Source organism: Megachile rotundata, chromosome 4 (genome assembly GCF_050947335.1).
Source record: "Megachile rotundata isolate GNS110a chromosome 4, iyMegRotu1, whole genome shotgun sequence".
Classification (NCBI taxonomy): Eukaryota; Metazoa; Arthropoda; class Insecta; order Hymenoptera; family Megachilidae; genus Megachile; species Megachile rotundata.
The window spans coordinates 3,449,612-3,471,260 of NC_134986.1; the positions used below are offsets into that span (position 1 = coordinate 3,449,612).

Genomic DNA, 21,649 nt, shown 5'->3' on the forward strand with positions numbered 1-21,649 from the left:
ATACCTGACACTCGACCGATATCGATGTTCGTCACGTTCTCGAAATACACTCTAGTTGGCTGTATCGGGACTAGATAATGTCCGGAGCGTATCCATTTGCCCTTATTACTTCGACAAATGAGAGAATGAGAGTCTCTGGCTTGCCTTGACGCTCCTTACAAATCGATCCAACTTCCATACGATTATGCCTCCTGGCTATATACTCACTAGCGTGTAGCTGCTGGTACACGCGAAAACATGCTAATTCTATGTGCGAAAATAAATTGGACACGTAAAGTATGATTTGCTGGAAGCTTTTCGCGAAAATCGATTCGGAATACCTATATAGTATTATACCCTTCGTGCTCGCTTTGTGGTTAGAAAACTGCGCTCTCTATGGGATATCACGCTTTTTATGACCAATCGATTTTTCAAATTTAATATTTAATTAATGTGAACATGTGAAACTTTTGCAAATTTATAGGTTTGAATTTTTTAAAGAATGAAACTTTAAACATTTGTAAATTTCTGGATCTGAAGGTTTGAAATCTTAAAAACTTGTACATTGGCGAGCTAACTCAAGGAATTTAAAAATTTGTAAGTTTGAAGATTTTGTATTTTGAAAAATTGTAAATCCGTAACCCTTGAAACTTGAATTTCTTTAAATTTGCAGATTTGTGAATTGAGTCAAGTTTGTAAACATTTGCAAATTTGTTAAGTTAAGCCTTCAAATTTTTTAAATTTGTAGATTTGTACATCTGAAGATTTGACTCTTCGAGAATTTGTAAACTTGCAAATTTATAAACTTAAAAATTAGAAATTTCTATAATGTAAAAATATGTAAATTTGCAGATTGAAAGATTTGAGAGTTCAGAATTTTTAAACTTGAACGTCTGAAAATTTGAAATTAGTAATATTTGCTTCGTAACAATTGAAATTTATTACTTTTCCAAAAATGAGAATACAGCGAATTATTTGTGTACATTCAATTTATTAGTAAAATTAAACTCAATTTACTTTCCGACTATCGATATAAATTTATAATATTAAATTTAAACGTAATTCTTTAAATGTCATTTAACAAATTCTTAATTTACCATTACATTAAAATTATTAAGTAAAATTTGAAATGCCGAAACCGTAGTTAAATACACGTATGTTTAAAATAAATTTTATCGAACAGGAAACCTTGCAGGCATAAATATTATTCTAGATTTTCCATTTATTTTTTCTTTTGAAATTACCATGCCATTTGCTAGTTATCACAAGTTATATGACGCTCTGCATATGATTATTCCACGTGACAACAAACCGCAACGTACACATTATGTGTCATTTCCAGTGTATCGGTTTCGACCTCGGTCACTGGCACAAATTACACAAATGAGAAGTGCGTGTGCGTCAACTTATTTCATTTTTTTCTCCATCTGAATATATAACAATAGCTTTTTTCATTTTCTATTTGTACAAAATATGTAACAATAATTTTTTTCATTTTCTTTTTTTAAACAGTTAAAAGTCCAGGGTTTTATTTTAACAATAAGACCATTGTAACGCAGCGATGGGCAACTGTGAAATTTGACACGTAAATTTGGTAATTTGACAATTTTTTTAATTCTGAATTTTGTAGATTTGAAAATTTGATACTTGTGTGGTTTTGTGATTCTAAATTTCTATATTCTTGAATCTTGTAAATTTTCTATCTTCTAACTTTATACATTTCCAAATAAGTAATCTGAATATTGGAAATTGAATTTTTGTGTTTCTAAATTTGGAAATTCAAAGATTTTATATTTCTGTATTTTTAAATTCCTGATTTTAAATTTTGGAAATTTTCTACTTTCTAAATTTATAAATTTCTAGATTGAATAATACGAAAATTGGAAAATTGAACTTCTGTATTTTTATGTTTCTAAATTTCTAAATTTGGAAACTCAATAATTCGATACTTCTATATTTTTAAATTCCGAATTCTAAATTTCATTATTTCTAAATTGAGTAATTTGAACGTTGAAAATTAAAACTTTTATATTTCTACTTCTCTAAATTTCCAAATTTATAATCTAAATATTTCCACACATAAGAAACAACTAGCACATTTCAAAATATTTGTATTTTCGAATTTTTTAAATGTTCAACTTTCCGAGTTTCTAAATTTCCTAATTTCTAAATTACAAAATTTTAAGTTTGAAATTTGCTTATTATTTTAAAATAAAAAAATGTTAACAAAAATTTATCGAATTTCAATCAAATTTTAATAAACGCTTATAAACTTTAATAAAAATTCTTTCATTTCCTAAATTAACATATCTTTAAATTTTAAAACTGGCTATTTCCAACATCAAACTTGAAAAAATAACTATTAAATTCCTACATTTCTTTTTAATATTTAAAAATTGAAAAATTAGTAAAATACGAAACGCCTGTACACCTCCAACTTCTCGAATGTAAAATCTGTAAGCATGCCAATTTCTTACTTTGATATCCTAAATTTCCAATGTATCATACTTCTTAACATTTAAATCTGATCCTTTGTTGATCTGTCCATTATTGTAACATGTACAGTACTGGATGGCCAAGAGAAAAGAGGCTCTGGATGATAAAAGAAGAGAAGAGGCTCTAATCACATGACCTCCCTTGAGCGCTCTATTCAAATATCAGTATGACTCCTTTTATCTTGGTCACCGAGTACTTACACGTTCAAGGAAATAATACATAAATACGTTGTAGTTAGTTTATCTACACTATTTCAAACTATAATCGAGTAACCCTAATGTTTATGGATAATGTGTTTTTTCAGGTGGCGTGGGGTACGGCAGTGATGGAATTACAGAGCTGGCTGCTCTATCATCTTGTAGCCGTAACCGACTGTAATCAAGGTACACAAATGTTAACTGTATAATGCTCGGAATCATTCCCATGAACGAGAACATCAACACCAACATGCACGTCTTTCGACATCGTTCTACGTTGCTTGATTACCTTCGTCGATACATCACTTTTCTTTTTTTAAAAGTCACGCAATCATTAATTCATTTTTGTATCCTTGGTTTATTTTAGTTACTTTTGCCTGAGTTTCAACCGTGCTCATCGAGTATTTCTTTAATTCACTCACAATCCCGTTATCGCCTAGAGGAAACCGCAGTCCACCAATGTTTGATGGTAAGTTTTCATCATTACATCCGTCTTTTACTGTGATCATTAAAACTCCGGATGTTTATGTACCCAGAATATCTAGAATACATCGGTTAAAATAGCTCAACTCCATCTAATATGAAACACCTGATTTTAAAAGCTTGCCAGAGATGTTTTCTCTTCAGTAAAAAAAACTGAATTGATAAATAATTAATAAATATTATTAGTTTATCATAATGTGTTGAGATTATGGTAAGAAAATATGAAAGAGTTAAAAGTGAGTTGAAAAAATGGTATCCAGTATGAAACGCAAAGAAAAACTTCATTTTTATTATGAATGCATACTTATTTAAGTAAAAGAGAAAAGGAGACAAATGTCTTATACTGTTTTCGATTTGTCTGATGTGATTTTCTTTTTCTGTATGTTGAGCATATTACTCACACGCCAACGTATTGACCCATTTTTTTGCTGTTATTATTACTGTGATGTACTGCTCCTGCTCGATGTATAACCGCTTGATAAATAGCCGTTAGAAACAGACTCTTTCACATGCATTAACAATATACATATATGCCCTCATTCAATTGCCTTGTTGGATAAGGAACAGAATATGCATATATCTCCATACTTTTTATTATATCGAACATTGATTTTTTTTAAATTTAATGTTTTAACTATTCTGAATAGCAATCAATTAAATTACGTATACTTAATTTATATGACTTGTGAATAATTCTGTAAATGGATAAAAATATATAACAAGTGTGAAGTTCTTTTTGTTATATAAATTTTTATAAATGTACAGTTTATTTTTGGACTGTGATGTATTGTATAGAAAAAATGCAAACATAGGTGAAAAAACAATATTCGGCTTCGTTTAAAGAAAATTTTTCAAAAAAATAAAAATTGACTTAAAGACCATCTTATATGACACAACTGTACTTATATTAATAATTATTTCCATTGAGTAAAGATTGCAACGCTTTGACCGCCTTAATCATTTGAATTATATTTAAAGACAATTATAAAAAGGTTTAATTATAAAAATTAAATGGACGTCGCGGTGGCCATAAAATAGTAGTAAAATTTTGCTTAAGTAAAAAATCTCAGATTGTAATATTGACTGTTTCACCGCTTTTCTTTTTTAACGAAACAGCATTTTTCACATAAACCGATTTTTTTTTTTAAATTCTAAGTAAACAAAAATTACCATTAAATTACAAAAATTCGCAAGATAGTTCAAATTATCTCTGTAATGTATAAAGGACTTTTATAGAATATCCTTTAATACCCTATTACATAAAATATTCCAAAAGATCGACATAAAAAAATTATTTTAGTTCCATTTCAATATATGGAGTCAAACTTGAGATCGTCAAAAATTTTCCATTTACAAAAGAAATGACTATATTATGACTTTCTATACACCATATAAGTTTTGTAAATAGTCTTTGGTAATTATATAGAAAAGGGTATACCTTGCTGATTTTAAAGACCTTGAAATATGTTGTCAGGGACATCAAACTGAACAACTTTTTCCTATACGTACATACATATAACCACAGTTCGATTTTACTTTCAGAGATATTTGTAAAAACATTTTCATTATGGTAATTATTTACAAAAGGACGTACACTTCATTGATTTCAATGACCTTCAAATATATTACTATGGTCAACAGTCTGAATAACTTTGTTTATGTATGTAATCACCTCTCGACCTTAGCTTCTATGATACACGCCAAAAACTTCAGTTAAATTTGCGACCTATGATAATTCAAAACAGCATATATGTATTCACTTTATCGCTTGTTTTTTTTTTAATATCCTTATATAATGTGTTTTAATCTATCATCATTTGACAATAACACGTATAGTGTAGTAAAAAATACACAGTGAATGTGTGCGATTTGGTGATATAAGCTTCTTGTAATTATGGAGATCAAATCTCATTTTCCGTAATTCCCTAATTTCCATATTTTGGATAAAAGTCCAGAGGCTTAAATTTTATAATTTTTAAATCTCCAAATTTCGAAATTCGTACATCATTGAATTCCTGCGTTACAAAAATCTTGCAGTATCAAATTTTCTCAGGTTTGGTTTGACAAATATGCAGTATTCCCACATTCTCAAGACCTCACATTCCCAAATCCCCACATTCCTCAATTCTTACGTGCCCATATTCATAAATTCATAAACTTTTAAATTATCACATTTCCAAATTTCCATATTTCCAAATTATCGCATTTGCAAATCTCAATCAAATATTTAAATGATCACATTTTCAAATTCTCAAATTCTGAAATTATTACATTTTTAAGCCCCTCAATTTTCAAGTTATCAAATTTCTAAATCTCTCAATTCCCAAATTATCTCATTACCAAATCCCCAAATTCTCAAATTCTGTAATCATCACATTTCCAAATCCTAAACTCCTCAATTTGAGATATTCTGAATAATTTCTTAAAGAAAGCCAAATTTGCTCATGAATATACTTGAGTATAAATATTATACAATACATATTTAAGAAAAAAAAATAATAATATCCCACTGTATATGTGGCTACAACCAGAAAGCAGATAAATAAACACCGGAATGAACGCGCGCTACATTGGCCGCTCGATAAATATCCACTTTCTCGAAAAGTCTCCAAACTCCGAAGTCGAATATTCATCAAGCTATTATTGTACTTAGAGTAATATAATGAAAACATAAAAATGTATGTAATATTAATAAAGAACATGTTCCATATTATAAATACTCAACGAATTTCACATTGAGTACATATACACGTATTTTGATCGGAAAATTATGCTAAAAAAATTAATTTAATCATAAATTCCTTTAAGTGTTTAAAAGCAAATTCGTTCAATCCTTCTAGTACTGATTGAAAGAATTGCGCTTATGAGACAAATGGAGAATATCGAATCAATTCGATTTAGTAAAGTGTGAGAAAATATTTAAAGTAAATAAAGAATGATATTTACAAAGCTGAAAAAGGAACGAAATTAGAATATTACAAAATTAATGGACAAGAAATGAGTGCCAACTATATTTCATATGTGTTGTTAACAAGGTTGTTCAGCATTAAAAGAGTTAATAACAAATCTTGCGAAATACAATATGTGTAACAACTTACTCTCATTAATAAATGTAATGGCTTAACTTGCTCTTTAGAAGCTTTTAAACATTATAGAGTACAATAATGCTCCGAATTAAATATTTTTTACTGAAACTCGAATTTTAATATGATTGCTTACTGTTTATAACGAAATACTTTACATAGATTTTGCTATTTACTTTGTGAAATATTTTGGTGTTTCATATTAGATGCTGTTCTATAGCAAGTCACAATTACTCTAAATACGAAAGATAAAATATAAAAGTAATACCTCCTATTTTTTGTTTATTTGAAAACTGTAATGTAAAGAAAACGATTTATGATTTTGTCAAATAATTAGCGAATGTTTATGAAAAATTCAAGAATACCTCAATAAGGTAATTTTAATATCTCTATAATTTACAAAATACATCCATAATTATAGCAATTTCAGTTCTTGAAAAAAATACAGGTACTACTTTTGTATTAATCCTTGTAACATTATATGAACATATGCATAGATGTAGTATAACTTAGTTAGTAATTTTTAAATAACTAAAAACAGCAACAACGAATTAACTTATCACAAGTTTCTTATTTGTGGTATAAATATACAAGGACAATAATACGTTATTGTAATAATGATATAGGGCAGAATAGAATTTTTATTATTAAGATTAAATATCACAATTCCATCATTCAAAGTTCATTTGCTATGAACTAAGAATATATTATAAGGGAAGAAGCGGATTGTATTGCACCCAAGTAATGCTTTGTCACTCATAATAACGAAAGGGTTAAGGTTAACTTAATGCAACCTTTTTTAATCGAAGTTCCTTGAGATGGAGATCAAAATCCACATAAAATTAGTACTTTTATCCATCATAATGGCAAACCTTAGATTTAATATTCTAAATTATAAAAATTATTAAGAAGTTTTTATCAAAATATTAACTTTTCTTCAGAAAAAAAAAATCATTGTATAAGCTTAAGTTAGTTTACTTATTTTTGTACTTTAGTTTCTATTAAAAGACAGCTGGTCATTAACCAGTAAATCTAGTGTTAATGAATATTGGTGAAAAATTTTCTACTTATGAAACATGATCTATTAATAGTGATATTGGTTCAAGATCCAATTTGCGATGCTTGAATTAAAAAGGTAAAAATACTTCGATGAGTATAGCCTGTCATTAAACCGAAGAGAATTAACGTATTTAAACTCGTTCACATGAATTCCTCATATTTTTTTTATACTTTATAACAAGAATCATCAAACATTTTGAATAATGGCCCTCGTTAATATTTTCAATAACCTGAAAGCCCGACGAAAAATATTTTTCTTGAAAATTTATTAGAACATTAATTTACATTGCATGTATAAAAAAATATAGTTCCTAATGAAAAATATCAAAGCTAAAATTCAAAACTTAACCTGTTAACTAGGTGTGACGAAATATTTCTACTACTATTGTAACGGGCATGGACAAAGACATTGTTCGTCAATTTTTCAACGATTTTTCGAAATATTTTGCCTTTTCAAAATTTGTAGTAATATTTTGAACACCTTGAGTTTTAAGTAGTTCTTATCTTTCATTATAGTCTGTATTTCAGTATTTTACACATTAGTAATAACTTGCTTTCTTGAGTATTTGGTACTTGAGGTGTGATGATATAACTATGAAGAAAAAAGTACCCATTGTGAAACGAGGTGAACAAAAATTTATTCCCCGATTAGTAGGTTAATATCATTTCATGAAACTAATATTTTTTATTATATAATATTTATATATAAAAGTCGGGGAACATACTTGGAGGGCCATACTTTGGTGACCGCTGCTTTACGAGATATTATATTTATCTGAATATATTTAAGATTTCAATTGTATAATTGCTATAAAAATTTGATACGAATGGTATATAATGTTTTACATAACGTATTTTATTATAGATCTTTAAATTAGAAATATTAGTTAGTAATTCTCAATAATAATACTAATACTGATTGCCGCATTAACGCGTTGAATGTTGTAACTTGCGTTAGAAATTTGACGTTTCTAAATTACAAAAAGAAAATTGTGAATGTCATTAATATTATACTAAATTAAAACTCCGTGACCAATGCCGATATAGAAAAATGTCAAAGGAGGAGATATATGGTTCAAAGAGTATTATATTCGTGAGATAAAGTTCTTTTTGTAAGGGTAGTGGTCCATATAAATACCACGGTTGTATCATATTTTTTTTTTTTTCAAATCTGAATATAAATACATAATTTTTTGCACAATTGAATTCCTCTCGCCATTCTTAAAAAAAGTACTAGAGTACAATAGTGAAAAAATTATTAGTTATGGAAGTATTTTAAAAAAATATCTTTATTAAAGATGTAAAAACGCTTCTTCATTACATTGCACACATTTCAGATAAAACTTTGCAATTTTTTCATAACTGAGTTAAAACAGTCTGTTTATTGTTCCACACTGCATTCCCCTTTACAGAATTTATAGAGTTTGAATAAATTTTATCTTTCAAATAACCACACAGAAAAAATGAAGAAAATTTAGATCAGATGAGAGGAGTAATCAAGACCATGTATGTCAATAAGTTTATTCTCATACTTATTATTTAAAAATTATATAATCACTCTTGAATTGTACATCAGTGCGCCATCTTACTTGAAGAATTCCAAATTTAGTTATCATGAAGTGCTTAAGCAATAACGTTTTCTTTAAATATTTTGAAAAATAATAATTTTTTTACTGTTGTTCCTCAATGTATTTTTACGTAGAATAACGAAAGAAACCCAACTGTGTAAAAAGATTAAAAAAATAATTCAGTTGTTGAACACACGTGCTCCAGTGCATTTTTGAAAATTTGATCCACTGAATATAGTACTCTTTGGATCATTAATTTCTTTTGCTATTTTTCTGTATTACGACTAGTAAGAGAGTTATAATCGGATACAGTTGCGTGAGCCATCCCGTACAATGTTGTCCAAAAAAGTTAGAGCCAAACTTATACCATGTGTTACTGAAATTAAGTAGATGAAATAAGTTCATATAAATTTATGTCCAAAGATACTTTACTGAAAAGATACATGCGTTCAAAGATATTTATGATTTATTGCGATGACATTCGTCGAATTAATTGCCGAATTCTTTTAAGTATTCCAACTGTATTGGAAACAATAGTAGATGCAACTTGAATATACATATATGATTTTTGTATTTTTAGTTTTGTCCATAAATCTGTGAATACTTATATCTGTCTGATAAAACATTTCGAGGATTTAGAGTCAGACAACATAACTTCAAAAATTCACTTTTCGTGTTAATGACACGAAAGTTGTACGTTTCGACTATAAAAGTGTTATTATGAAAGAATGAATACTTTAAAACTTTTTGGAAATAACGTTTTGATTTTGTTAAATTTATTGAGAATCAAAAAATGCTAAGTACACGCATTCTCTGACTCCAACTTATTGTTTTTGGATTTAACGTTGTCTGATACTAAACATTCGAACTAAACAGTCTCGATTTTCGGACATAAATTTATATGAACATTTATCTGACCTCTGTAATATGCAGTGTAAGAGTTATTCCAATCCTCTTAGACACCTTGTATATAAATAATCATAACATTATACTCCACGCTTTATTTTATACTACTCACAATACATGTTTAATATGAGAGTTCCCCATTTACCATCTTTATTTACAACATATACATATAAAGTGATTACCCTTGTATGTAAAAACCCTTGGTCAGGGTCTCCCTTTAAGGACCGAAAGGTCGATTTTATTGAAGAGTAATCGCTTTTTATAAATGATTATAAATAAAAATGAAAAATGAAGTTATCATACTTCATTGTAATGTATTTAAACAAATTATTCAACAAAATTTGAACAATGCTCTTAATTTAAAATATTTAAAAATGCTACACGAATTTTTTTTAATTTATTATTCTCTAACAAGCTGGATATGAAATAAAAGCACGTTAAAATATTAACATTTAACAGTTAAGACCAAACGCTACTTTAACATTGTCGGCAAGATTCAAACGCGATCGTAAAATTATTTAAGCGAGTAATGTATCTAGGATTGAATTAATTCTGATGACGTTGCGAGAAATAACTAAAATTCTAAGCTATGGCTCTGTAAAGAAATTTTTCAATGTTGAGCATCTATGTGCTTTGTGTCAATGATGGGCAGATCACGTACTCATCCGAAAATTCACGTGCCACCGGTATGGTCGGTAAGTGTAGTGATAAGGTATCAGATATCAAAGACGATATCAAAAAATTTAGGAATTTGCGAATTTGAAAATCTAGTAACACAAACATTTCTATCTCCGAATTTTCACATTTTTAATTTTTCGAATTGTCAAATTTAGAAATTTGATAATTTGTCAGTTCTATTTTTGTATATACCCAAATTAAATTATCAAATTTAAACCCAAATTAAATTATCACATTTCTAAATTCAGAAATGTGGAAATATTAAAATTCCAAATTTTCCAATTCGGACATTGAGAAAGTTAAAAATTTAAAAATATAAGAATTTCAAATCTTCAAATTTGACCACTTGGAAAATTAAAAGGTTAGAAATTTGCGAATTTCATATCCACAGAATTTTAAATAAATTCATATGTAGAATTAAATCATATAGGATTTAATATAGCATCCACGAATAAACGTCGTTTGCACATCCATGCACTGCACCCTCATGGTAGTAGTCCAATAGTAGTTGTCCTTTACTATTCCACCCAAAATATCAATGCCGGCCAAAAGATATTTTAAATAACGAATAAATTTCAATATGTTCAGTCAGCCGAATTGCTACCGCTTTTGTTTTGATTACAAAAACAAAAATTGATCACACACGAATACGTAACCGTACCATAGATATGATCTCTACCGACCTACATACGAAAATGTAATTTTCAAACTAATACTAACACAAAATAGTTTTTTAAATCATTATAGGTGATTAAAGAATCACCTATATTTACTCATGCATTTCGTTTTAATTGCTTCAATTTCGTTTTTAGAAAGGAAGTAGAATAAAATAATTTTTTCACACATTGAAATCGTACTTTTTAAAATAATGGTTACTTTAAATTGCTTGAGGTGCCTAACAATTGCTGCAAATCCAATTCTAATGATTTAAATTTCAGAAATTGCTAAACCTCAAATTTTTATTGAAGATAGGAAAAATATTTTTTTTGAAGTGCGGTACATATGTATACATCTATGAATCACATACATACAATGAACCAATAACAGTAAATGTATAGCAAATGAAATTTTATCCACTATTCATTATTCCAACAGACACTAAAACTGCCTTGAACCCCCGAATTGTTTAATGGAACACTTCCACGTATTAGAAAACCATTATCTAAACAAATAATTTGAAATGCAAGAAATGAAAAATCAGAAATTAAATCTAAATAATCGCTATCTCCGTAATTTAACGTTAAAGGATTATCGTCCCCAATCTGCACCGTTCTTCCGGTCCTGCACGTATTAAGAATACCGTAAATATGTTTACACAGTAGGGGTTAATAATAACTGGAGAATGTTACAATTAACGACGTGCGAACATTATTGTTGGACATATTACATGCCATAGCAGACACGAGTATTTTTACTGCACCAGTCGAAACATGTTGGTATATTTACTCACGATTCGACTGAACTCGGCTCGATGCCCTCACCGAACAGAGGGTCGATTATTCAAGCCGTATCTCGTCAAGTAAATATGGAATTTCTTTTTTAGTGATGCAGTCGGCGACTACACTGAACGGCGGATCTTATCCAGCCGGCGGCACCGGAAGTCGCGCTCGTGATTTAGGTCTTCGAGCCCAGAAAAAACTGCTCGGCAGAGTGGTATCTACCGGGGCCGGAAGATCTCTTCTGATAGACGATGCCACCACGTCGCTTTTGGACAATCTTTACAAGCTCATGGAACGAGCAGCGAAAGCTAATCCTAACTTGGACAAAAAGCAGCCTGAAAAGGTTTTAAAGAACATCGTTAAGCTATCCATCAAGGTACGGTATCTCAAGTTCACCCCTTGACACAGATATGCAAATTACTGTGGTTTTCAATAAACACCAGAACGATCCTTTCTTTCTTTGTTTTTATAGATAGGTCTTTTGCAACGCAACCAACAGTTGAACGTCGCTGATGACGCCAAACTCGCTGAAATAAGGACTACCCTCAGAGCCGTGGCGATGTCTGTGGTGTCGTTTTACGAACTGGAGTTCAGTTTTGATAGGGCGTATTTAACTAAGTCATTAGAACGCTGCCGAACCGCGATACAAACTCTTATTAAGCCGCATCTCACGGATAAATCTCAAGACCGATGCGACCAGGTGTTCGATTTTCTAACGCACTCCGATTTCTTGGACTCTGTCTTCAGACAAGACTCTGAACTCAGACCTATCCTGGGGATGCTAGTCAGTGATATAAATAAGGCCTTAGATGCTGGGCATCTTTGATTCCTTTCTTTCTTCAAATGCAATTACTTCTACGTGATCAATTGAAAGAAAGAAAAAATTGGTAAGGAAATGTGGAGTTGAAGTATAAATGTACTTGCAAAAATGTTATGATAACACTGTGCAACAAACTTTAATTTTATGTTTTGCAATAACCAGTAAGTGATTTTTGGAGATTTTCATGCATCGGTTAAGAATCTTGAACCGCTTTCTCATCTTTAGTTTTTGAGAAATTCAATTTTGAAGGAAAAGTACAATTTTCAAATTCAATGGTTGGTTCAAAGAATGAATTACATCATATCCTTCTTTAATCGAACAAAAATTAATTCATGTTGTAGTTAATTTATTTATGATATAATTTTTAAAAAATTGTTATGGACAGTTTTAAGCGAGTTCTTAAAATTATGAAGTTAGTAATATATTCTGAGCTCACATTTAAAACAAACCAATATTTGTAGTAGTACATGATGTTCCATGTTAGAGAATATTATTTAAAGAAACCAATCAATATCCACAAAGGTGATATTATACTGTATAATATTCTTGTAAAAAAAAGTATACAGGGGATTTACATATTACCAACTTCATATTTTTAAAGATAACCCTTCAAAACTGTACACTGCCAATGAAAATATAACTGAACTGAATTCATCATAAACTACATTTTTATCGTTTATCGCACTTTTTTAATGACAAAGCTAATTCATTTTTAATTGGTTGAAGTTTGGTTAGGTTATATTTTTAAAAAGTTGTACATTACATTAGGACTTTACTTAAAATTTAAGTATTTCATACATTGTCTGAATAATGTATATTACCTAGAAAATGTAGGAAATAATAGTTCGAAACTATTATATTTTGTACATTGCCTATTACATATTTAAATTCTCAATCAAAAATGAACTTTGTTTTGTAGCTTCATTTGATAACGGTCACAAAAATCATCATTTTCAAGATATAGTTAAAATTATCCAAACAAATTAGCACGTGACGTATATCTTATCGCGATGAGAATGTACAAAATCTGCAAGAAAAGTTGTATAACTTTTACTTTTAAAGTACAATAGATTCTTAAAACTGGGAAACCGTTTATTCAAAATTAAGTTTCTCAAAAACTAATGATGATTTATAGAAACAGATTTCTTATGTGTTACATGAGAATTTACAAAAATCGCTTATTGGTTATTGCAAAACGAAGTACGCGTTGCACAATGTAATTAAAGGAAAGATAGCGAGTTTCTTTCCCGATTAGTTTTTAAAGAATGAAAAATTCACATGTAGTACAGTTACTTATAATTATCGATAACTATGTTTTCAAATGCAAGAAGACAAATTTTGAGATACAACAATGCTCACCAATTTATGCAATAATTGTGAAATACTCTATTTATTTTCAGAATGTATATTATACGATCGGTGTATATTTATTTACGATATTTGAGTGTTAGGAGTATACTGAGTCTGGGAGATATAGTGGGGTCGTAAATTAAAAAAAAAAAAATGAAATGGGGACACCTACCCATGTAATTGCGCCGAAGGCCGTACTTTAAATATCAGACTGCGCCCAAAAAATTAATATCAGGGTTATATTGTACGGTCCTGAATGAAACTCGAACTACTTATCACCGAAAAATCTATTGTGTCTTATTTTAATTTCATGTGCTTTCACACTTCAACGATTTTACGGCCACAATATACATCTCAGATCTAGCATACCAGTTGTCGATCTATACCAAAAAAAGGAGAAATGAGCTTATTTATGCCCTAGCATGGGCTTTTATAGTAATGATGATAAAATAACAACTCATTAGTTCCAACAGAATGACGCGTGAAAGAAGCAATTTATTATCGTTGGGATCACGCTAATATAGACACGTGCTCCGAAAAGAAGATGCCTTTCAAAGGTTTCATCTTCCGCTCGTCAAAGAGAGTCTGGGTCTCTTCACGTGTCGGCGAGTGTACACACGGGGCAAAATTGACCTCCGTTTTTATTCAAGCTGCGCCTCAGTACATTGTCAACACACACACATAATAAACACAACATATCTAACGTAGTCATGGCTAAGCCTGAATCATTTACATCACATGTGTTTTGTATGCATTATACACGTTTTACACATTCTTTGTGATGATTCTAAATGAAATGCAAATATTGTATCGATATACCATAAATAAATTATTTATAAGGAGACAAATTTTTCCTGTTTTTTTTTTTTAAATCATATTTTGTTTTGTAAGCGTTATTACTTCTTCTCTTGGTTAGAAGAATTGATAAATACATTTTCAATCTTGGCATGTTTATTTACATTAATTATTTAGCACATTCGCACACACAAAATTACAATATTGCAAAATGTACGTTTACCGTCCAAGTAGTACTATTTATGAGAAAATCACCAAATAAACATTTAAAAGAAAAAAGTAATATGATTCACTATTGTAATGGGTTCAAACAGAATGTTGTATGTATTTGTTTAAAAAATTTGTTGTTACAATAATTTGTGGAAACGTAACAAGAATTAAGCTGACTGTAAATTTATTACAAATTTCTATGCACACATATTACTTGCACTGGATAATTTTCTAACAATGAAATATACTGTAAATTTTTGAAACAAAATATTCAAAAAAGAGCTTAAGATGTTATTTATTACATTGTCCCTCTATTCTTAACACAGATAATAAATACTTCTGTAATAACATTTTATTATAGATCTAGGAACACAACCATACAGAATAATGATAACAAATTAAATTACATTTTTATAACGAAAAGAAAAAAATACATATAACATGTTCTTCTCTGAACAACAGAAGATATCTGTTAAGAGATACAAGGACAAATCGGTCGACATTATGCATACTTTGCTTTCTTACAAAAATTTTCTCTAATATCTCTTACGGTAAGCATAATACATCAGAGAACATTTTGCTGCTATAATAATGCAGTGATTATAACTGCACAAAATTGTTTTATAACTTATATATATACTTCAAGTATAAAAATTATTTATTTATACCTTTTCTATTGCATTATTTGAGATAAAATATGTGATACTTAGATTTTATTATTTGTGATATCAGTACGACAAATTAGGACGTTTTAAGATGGACATCGTGTTGTGTATAGAAAATAGTTGTTACTTAAAACATTTTATATGAAAGCAATGAACTGAATTTAGCAATTCTTATTAAGATAGAATAGTCTAAATGCATAAAATTATGGCAGACATTAAAAACAGAATTACATATCATATTTTGGTTCATAGTATTTATAATAAAAAGTACATCTGATAGTCCATATTAAAATGCATTTCAATGTATTCGTTCATTATGTATCATCACATACATGTTTTGTATAGTTTAATTATGAATTTATATAAATACAACACACATTTTTATTTATTATGTTATGTAATGATTTTATGAATATATGTCAACAATTTGTAATCTGTCAATGTACAAGCATACAGAATATATTTTGTTATCATATATTCACCATGATACATTGATAAACCAGTTACTTATTGTTTACATGTTAACAATTTCTCAATCTTCTAAAATGTTCTATTCTAAGCATCGAAAATACACTTATATCTTTGCTGCAATAATGAATTCAACTTGTAAGACAAGGAGAAACATAACAGTGAACTTTATCACTTAAGTACACCAAACTCTTAGTATAGCTTTTAAAAATCAATCTGTCTGTTTTAAGTTTCAAATGGCTGCGCATAAAGTCACTGTCAGAAAATTTAATTCGTAAATGCACATAACTTTTATTCATTAATACTTCAATGTCGAATCGCATAAGATACAGGTAATGAATTTTACTAAATTTGAGCAGTTGTAATTCAAAACATTTACACTATATTTTTACATTTTTGAAAAACTAATTCTTACAATAAATATATTTTATGTTCATGACAAATTTGTCTTAAAAGAAAATTACTCGTTAAAAGTGATGAATTATTTTTCTTTTCATAATTTTTCATTTAACAAAACAATAACAACTACTGTGCACATTTAAAAAATACTTATTAGCTCATGTATCGATCGAAGTTATAGATGTTTGAAGTTGTACTATTTAATACAGAAGTATGTTATAAAGGTTTTAAACAGTCATTGTTTTTCTAAAATAAGCTTTTGTAACATATTTATTGTATATTGTTCTTTTTAAGGCCAGTATTAAAATTTCAACTTGATAAATTGTATCTGATAAAACTTAATGTTCATTGCAGTGTTATTCGTTGACTACTTCGCATATTTTCATTTCTATCAAGAGATGTACATATACAACACAAATTATAAAGAATACATTAAAAATCACACTATGTAAATAATACGAAAATTTAAATCAGTGATCATAACACATAACATAATTTTCTTCAAAGGTCATTTGTAGCATACCATAAAAGAGATTCTCATTCATTATCTTGTTCAATTTCATACATAATAGCTAATATTAGTGCAAAATTTTACATTAAATAGTAGATAAAATTAATTCAACAACTTTATAACGGTGATGTGAAATCATGATATAAATTATATAAATTGCAAAATCATCATTTATAAGATAATTGTTTTAAACTCAAACTAAAAATTTCAACTTTTCTTTCTCGTTAATGTATAAACGTACTAATGCGATTGCTTAATAAAGCAATCGAGGCAGTCGAGATATATACACTTTTAAAGTTCATTTTCTTATTACATTTGTCTACTTTCTTGTTTGTATGTGAGGTATAAAAATTTCTGATGAATGCATTTTCTCAAAATTTTAATAAATAGAAAAGGAACAAAATCATATGTATAAGAGATATGAAAGTACCACATTATTGTAATCAGAAAATGTTTCTTAAACTCTAAGGGAGGTGTATATATCCTTTTAGATAAAATCTTGATTATGCATATTTAAATGTACAACTTATAATTACTTACGTAAAAATCGATGCGGCTCTTTATTCGGCTAAAATTAACTTTATTGCCATAATCCTGCATAATTACCATAAAGATTTACAGGAAGTGGTCCACCAGCTGTAAATAGCCGCGTTCCGGATCCATCATAGCAATGAGTATATATAGCAGGTGTATATTTCACGTTTTGGAATCCATCAATGTACTCTTCATCTGGAAACTAATATCATTATAAAAATAAATATTATATTCCTACAAAGATAACCAATTTTATTATGTTATTTAATTAAACAATGTCTGTCTGCCTGCATATTTTTTCAAAAAAACTATGGACTATGTTTATTAAGATCTAAAGTACATTTCTAACATGAAAGAATTATTATTTCTCTAGCAATTTAATTAGGTGCATTTGAAGGATAGATATAATATAAATAATATAATTACAAATAAATTATATTTATACAATAATATCCCGCTTAGTGTTCAAAATAGATACTTAAAAAACAAAGCATTAAATAAAATAGTATTATATGAAGTCATTTTAACTCATATTAAATAGGGATAAGGAAGCATGCAACTAAAAGTATAAGTTTTACTATAAATTTAAGTTACTTCTATATTAATTAACATACATATACAATACATATAGCAAAGTACAGTGTTACAACAAAAATTTATTTAAAAGAAAACAGCGTTATACTGAATTAGCATTAATTCAAGTTGCGCAAAACGACGTTTTACTGTACTAATAACTTATAATTTGTGTCATTAGATAAGAAATAAACAGTATTTATAAACATTTGCATTTTCCTTGTGTTTGGTTATAGTTATCATATGTGATAACAAAAAATGTGAGAATTTCAACTAATTTAGTTATTGAATTTAAAAAATATTCATAAAAAGAGAATTTATATTTCTGAACAAAGATAAATCATCACAAATTATGACTAGAGTAAAAGATGCATAGTGGGTATTAACTACCGTTTCTTAAAATGTTTTATAATCTTTAAAAGTTTATGTTTTTTATTGATATAAATAAATACCCAATATTAATAAATTGAAATCTTTAGGAACGTTTTTCGCATTAGACATAAGGTTAAAATTATATGGCATCCAAAGCATCTAACAATAAGACCTAAAACAACACTGTGGGAATAGGAAAGTGTTACATGTGTACAAAATACCGCATACTATATGTCTCTTCGCGCCATACCGAACGAATACCTATTATGGTTGTTTAAATTTAAATTAAAAATGTCATAACACTTACCACATATCCTTTTGAAGCTTTTAATACTACAGTCCTATTTGAATTGATTGAAGACTCTAGATACTTTTGCGCTCTAACATCGTAAAACATTAGCATTCCTAAACCTGTTCCAATTGTCAAAACAGAACCTTGGAAACTAGCCGATCGGATTCCACAGCCGCTATATCTGTACAAAAAAATACGTTTGAAAAAAATTCTAAAAAAATTCCAATAATCGTAATATAATTACATAGTATAATTACGATTATTACATACCGCGAAGGTATTTTTTTTATGGGCTGCAAAGTTCTTGCATCTAACAGTAGAGTATAAGAACGGCAACCTACTGCATAAACGCCGTCATCTTGTACAGCAAGACAAACATTTTCTTGACAAGCTGGTAATTTTCTAGATATTTTTTGTCTGAAAGTCTCAGCGGACCATATATGTATAAAACTATTCAGAGTGAGAGCAGCAATTTCTTTATAGGTCCTATTAAAAGCAAGTGCTCGTACTTTTTGTGCTGATCTACATTCCTTGACGCACACAGGTCGAATCAATCTAATAAAAAGAAGAAACAAAATAATATCTGAGTTACAAAACATTCTTAATAGATGCATTTTATATTGTGCAACCTGTGTGTTGGTACATCTGCTTTGTCAGGGGCTTCTGCAAGATCACTGTCTATATGCCATAAAGCCATTTTGGTATCTCTAGCACCAGAAACTAAAAACTCATCATCTAACCAACACATATCGAAGACCCAGTCTCTATGGCCTTCTTCTCCTACACACACTGGATCTAAAGTTGGTAACCTATATATTGCTATTTCGGTACTATTTCTTGCTCCAGTTGATAGAAGAGTTCTATATAAAATAATTTATAAACAATAACAAAATAATGTTGGATATTTTAAGCAACATTAATTCATCTGATTACATACCTAGAAGGATTTATTTGAACAGAATGTATACCACATTGTTGCTCGGGAACAGCACCACCTCCTGAATTAATTTGTCTTCCATGCAGAGATGGTATTTGGTCTAATTTCTGTGTTGCTACATCATAAACCATCAATTTGTTGCATTTTGTTCCGAATACTACTTGCCTATCACTTAACCATTGAGAACAAAAAACCTTATTCATATTATTTAAGCTAACCGAATATTCTTTGTACAAATCATGAGTTAATATATGTCGAAATCCATATTCCTGATTAATCTTTCGCACTTCTCTTGTATTTGTTTCTCTTGCACGCACATAATCCACAAAATTAAAAGAAGTCTTTAGGTACTGTACTCCTTCACATACTGTGTCTGCTTCATCGTCACTTGATTCATAACAGACAAAATCTTCTGGCTTATCGGGTTTCCGATTTCTTTCTAACCTTATTGCTGCTCTGTAAGGAGAAAATGTGTTGTTGATGTTTTAAAGCAAACCATAAAAATTATTTATAATTTACCTTTTAGCATGACGTTCTTCTAAACGATTTCCATTAGCACAAGGAGGACGTGTACCATACACAGGTATTCTTTGCGTTTCAGCCATTATACACAGATTTTGTAATGTATAAATTACAGGGCCTTAGAGTAATTAAATGTTGTTGTAAATAAAATTGTTTTAATAATTTATTGCAATTAGTCTTGTCTATTTGAGGTTTAAGATTTTTTTTTACAACATAGCCTTCAAAATATAATATTAAATATTGTTAATTATCACATCCAATTAAATTGTCCTATCTAGTTGAAACATGAATATGTGTTCCTACTGTTACAGTCAAAGCCAAAATTTATTTATTTGACTTCCAAAAAGGAACTGATCACTTTAAAACTGTTTAACCATTGTAATGATAAATAAAAATTTATCATACAACATTGGAACGTCAAAAAATTTGAAAATTATTAAAAGAATTCCAACTTTCCGGGATGAAATATTTATAAACGTCGTTGGTATGCAGTGAAATAACAAGAAACTATCTTGGCAGCAGTTCTTCTTTGACTGGAACAAAATCAAATTAAAAATTAAAACAATTTTTAGGAAATAAAATTTTTTCATTTACCATAATGTAAAGAATATGTGCATATATATTCATGGCTTTATAAACATTTATGAAATATAACAAACCTTAGTAGGACGGCAATTGCCGAATCTACTGTGCTGCCCGAGCGAAATAACTTTTCGGATGAAATCTTTTCTTTATCACATGCACAACTTCATAATTACGCAACTCGTATGCACTTATAGATAATCATAGGAATATCAAGGCTTCGTACCAAAATTATACAAAGAAATACAAAAGAATATCAAGAAATTCATGATAAGCAAGGAGACCTTCGAAGCACTAAGCAACTAACCATCGCCATATTGAAACGAACAGTAAAACCACATAAAATTCAACAAAGCAAGCTGAAATTTCCTAAACATGACGGTCCGGATTCTTTCAAAATATTGGAAAATGTTTTAGAGATGATGGAGAATCATCTAGTTCTTGAGCAGTTACGAAAGTTAAAGGGAGCAACCTTCCATCAATTGTCAACAGAAGTTTTCCCCCCCCCCCCCCCCTACTAAATTTTATTATATTATTTGTCCATGGTAGATTATACTCAACAGATGACGAATTTTAGATCATTCTGCGCATGTCAGCTCTGATTGGTTCGAAACTGTTCGTAACCAAGAGCAACGCACATGCGTGTTTGTAACACTCCTAACGCCGAACATATATAATCAGTGAACAAGAATCTTGTAATGGACTATTGACAAATCGCATCAACGATGAGC

General features: G+C 29.1%; 2 protein-coding genes across 5 annotated transcripts; one reads left to right on the top strand and one right to left on the bottom strand.

Annotated features, from left to right (window-relative positions):
* Window positions 1-1,141: 1,141 nt before the first annotated feature.
* sigmar (Tumor necrosis factor alpha-induced protein 8-like protein sigmar) lies at window positions 1,142-14,906 on the top strand. Its single transcript, XM_076530336.1, is given in 5 exon segments — window positions 1,142-1,299; window positions 1,302-1,373; window positions 2,780-2,858; window positions 11,993-12,264; window positions 12,361-14,906. Coding segments are annotated over 5 exon segments (852 nt in total). The 5' UTR covers window positions 1,142-1,224; the 3' UTR covers window positions 12,715-14,906.
* DCAF12 (DDB1 and CUL4 associated factor 12-like protein) lies at window positions 3,182-21,441 on the bottom strand. 4 transcript variants are annotated; one of them, XM_012294419.2, is made up of 8 exons: window positions 20,996-21,441; window positions 20,334-20,869; window positions 19,815-20,270; window positions 19,507-19,737; window positions 19,148-19,432; window positions 18,893-19,058; window positions 17,713-17,842; window positions 3,182-3,213 (listed from the first exon to the last, which is right to left on the bottom strand). In XM_012294419.2, exons 2-8 carry the CDS (start codon window positions 20,417-20,419, stop codon window positions 3,197-3,199), a joined length of 1,371 nt encoding a protein of 456 aa, XP_012149809.1. In that variant the 5' UTR covers window positions 20,420-20,869; window positions 20,996-21,441; the 3' UTR covers window positions 3,182-3,196. The 4 variants fall into 4 exon arrangements, with proteins under 4 accessions (XP_012149809.1, XP_003707239.2, XP_012149803.1 ...); XM_003707191.3 differs by lacking the exon at window positions 3,182-3,213 and adding an exon at window positions 7,547-7,889; XM_012294413.2 differs by lacking the exon at window positions 3,182-3,213 and adding an exon at window positions 14,523-16,983.
* Between the last annotated feature and the right edge of the window lie 208 nt (window positions 21,442-21,649).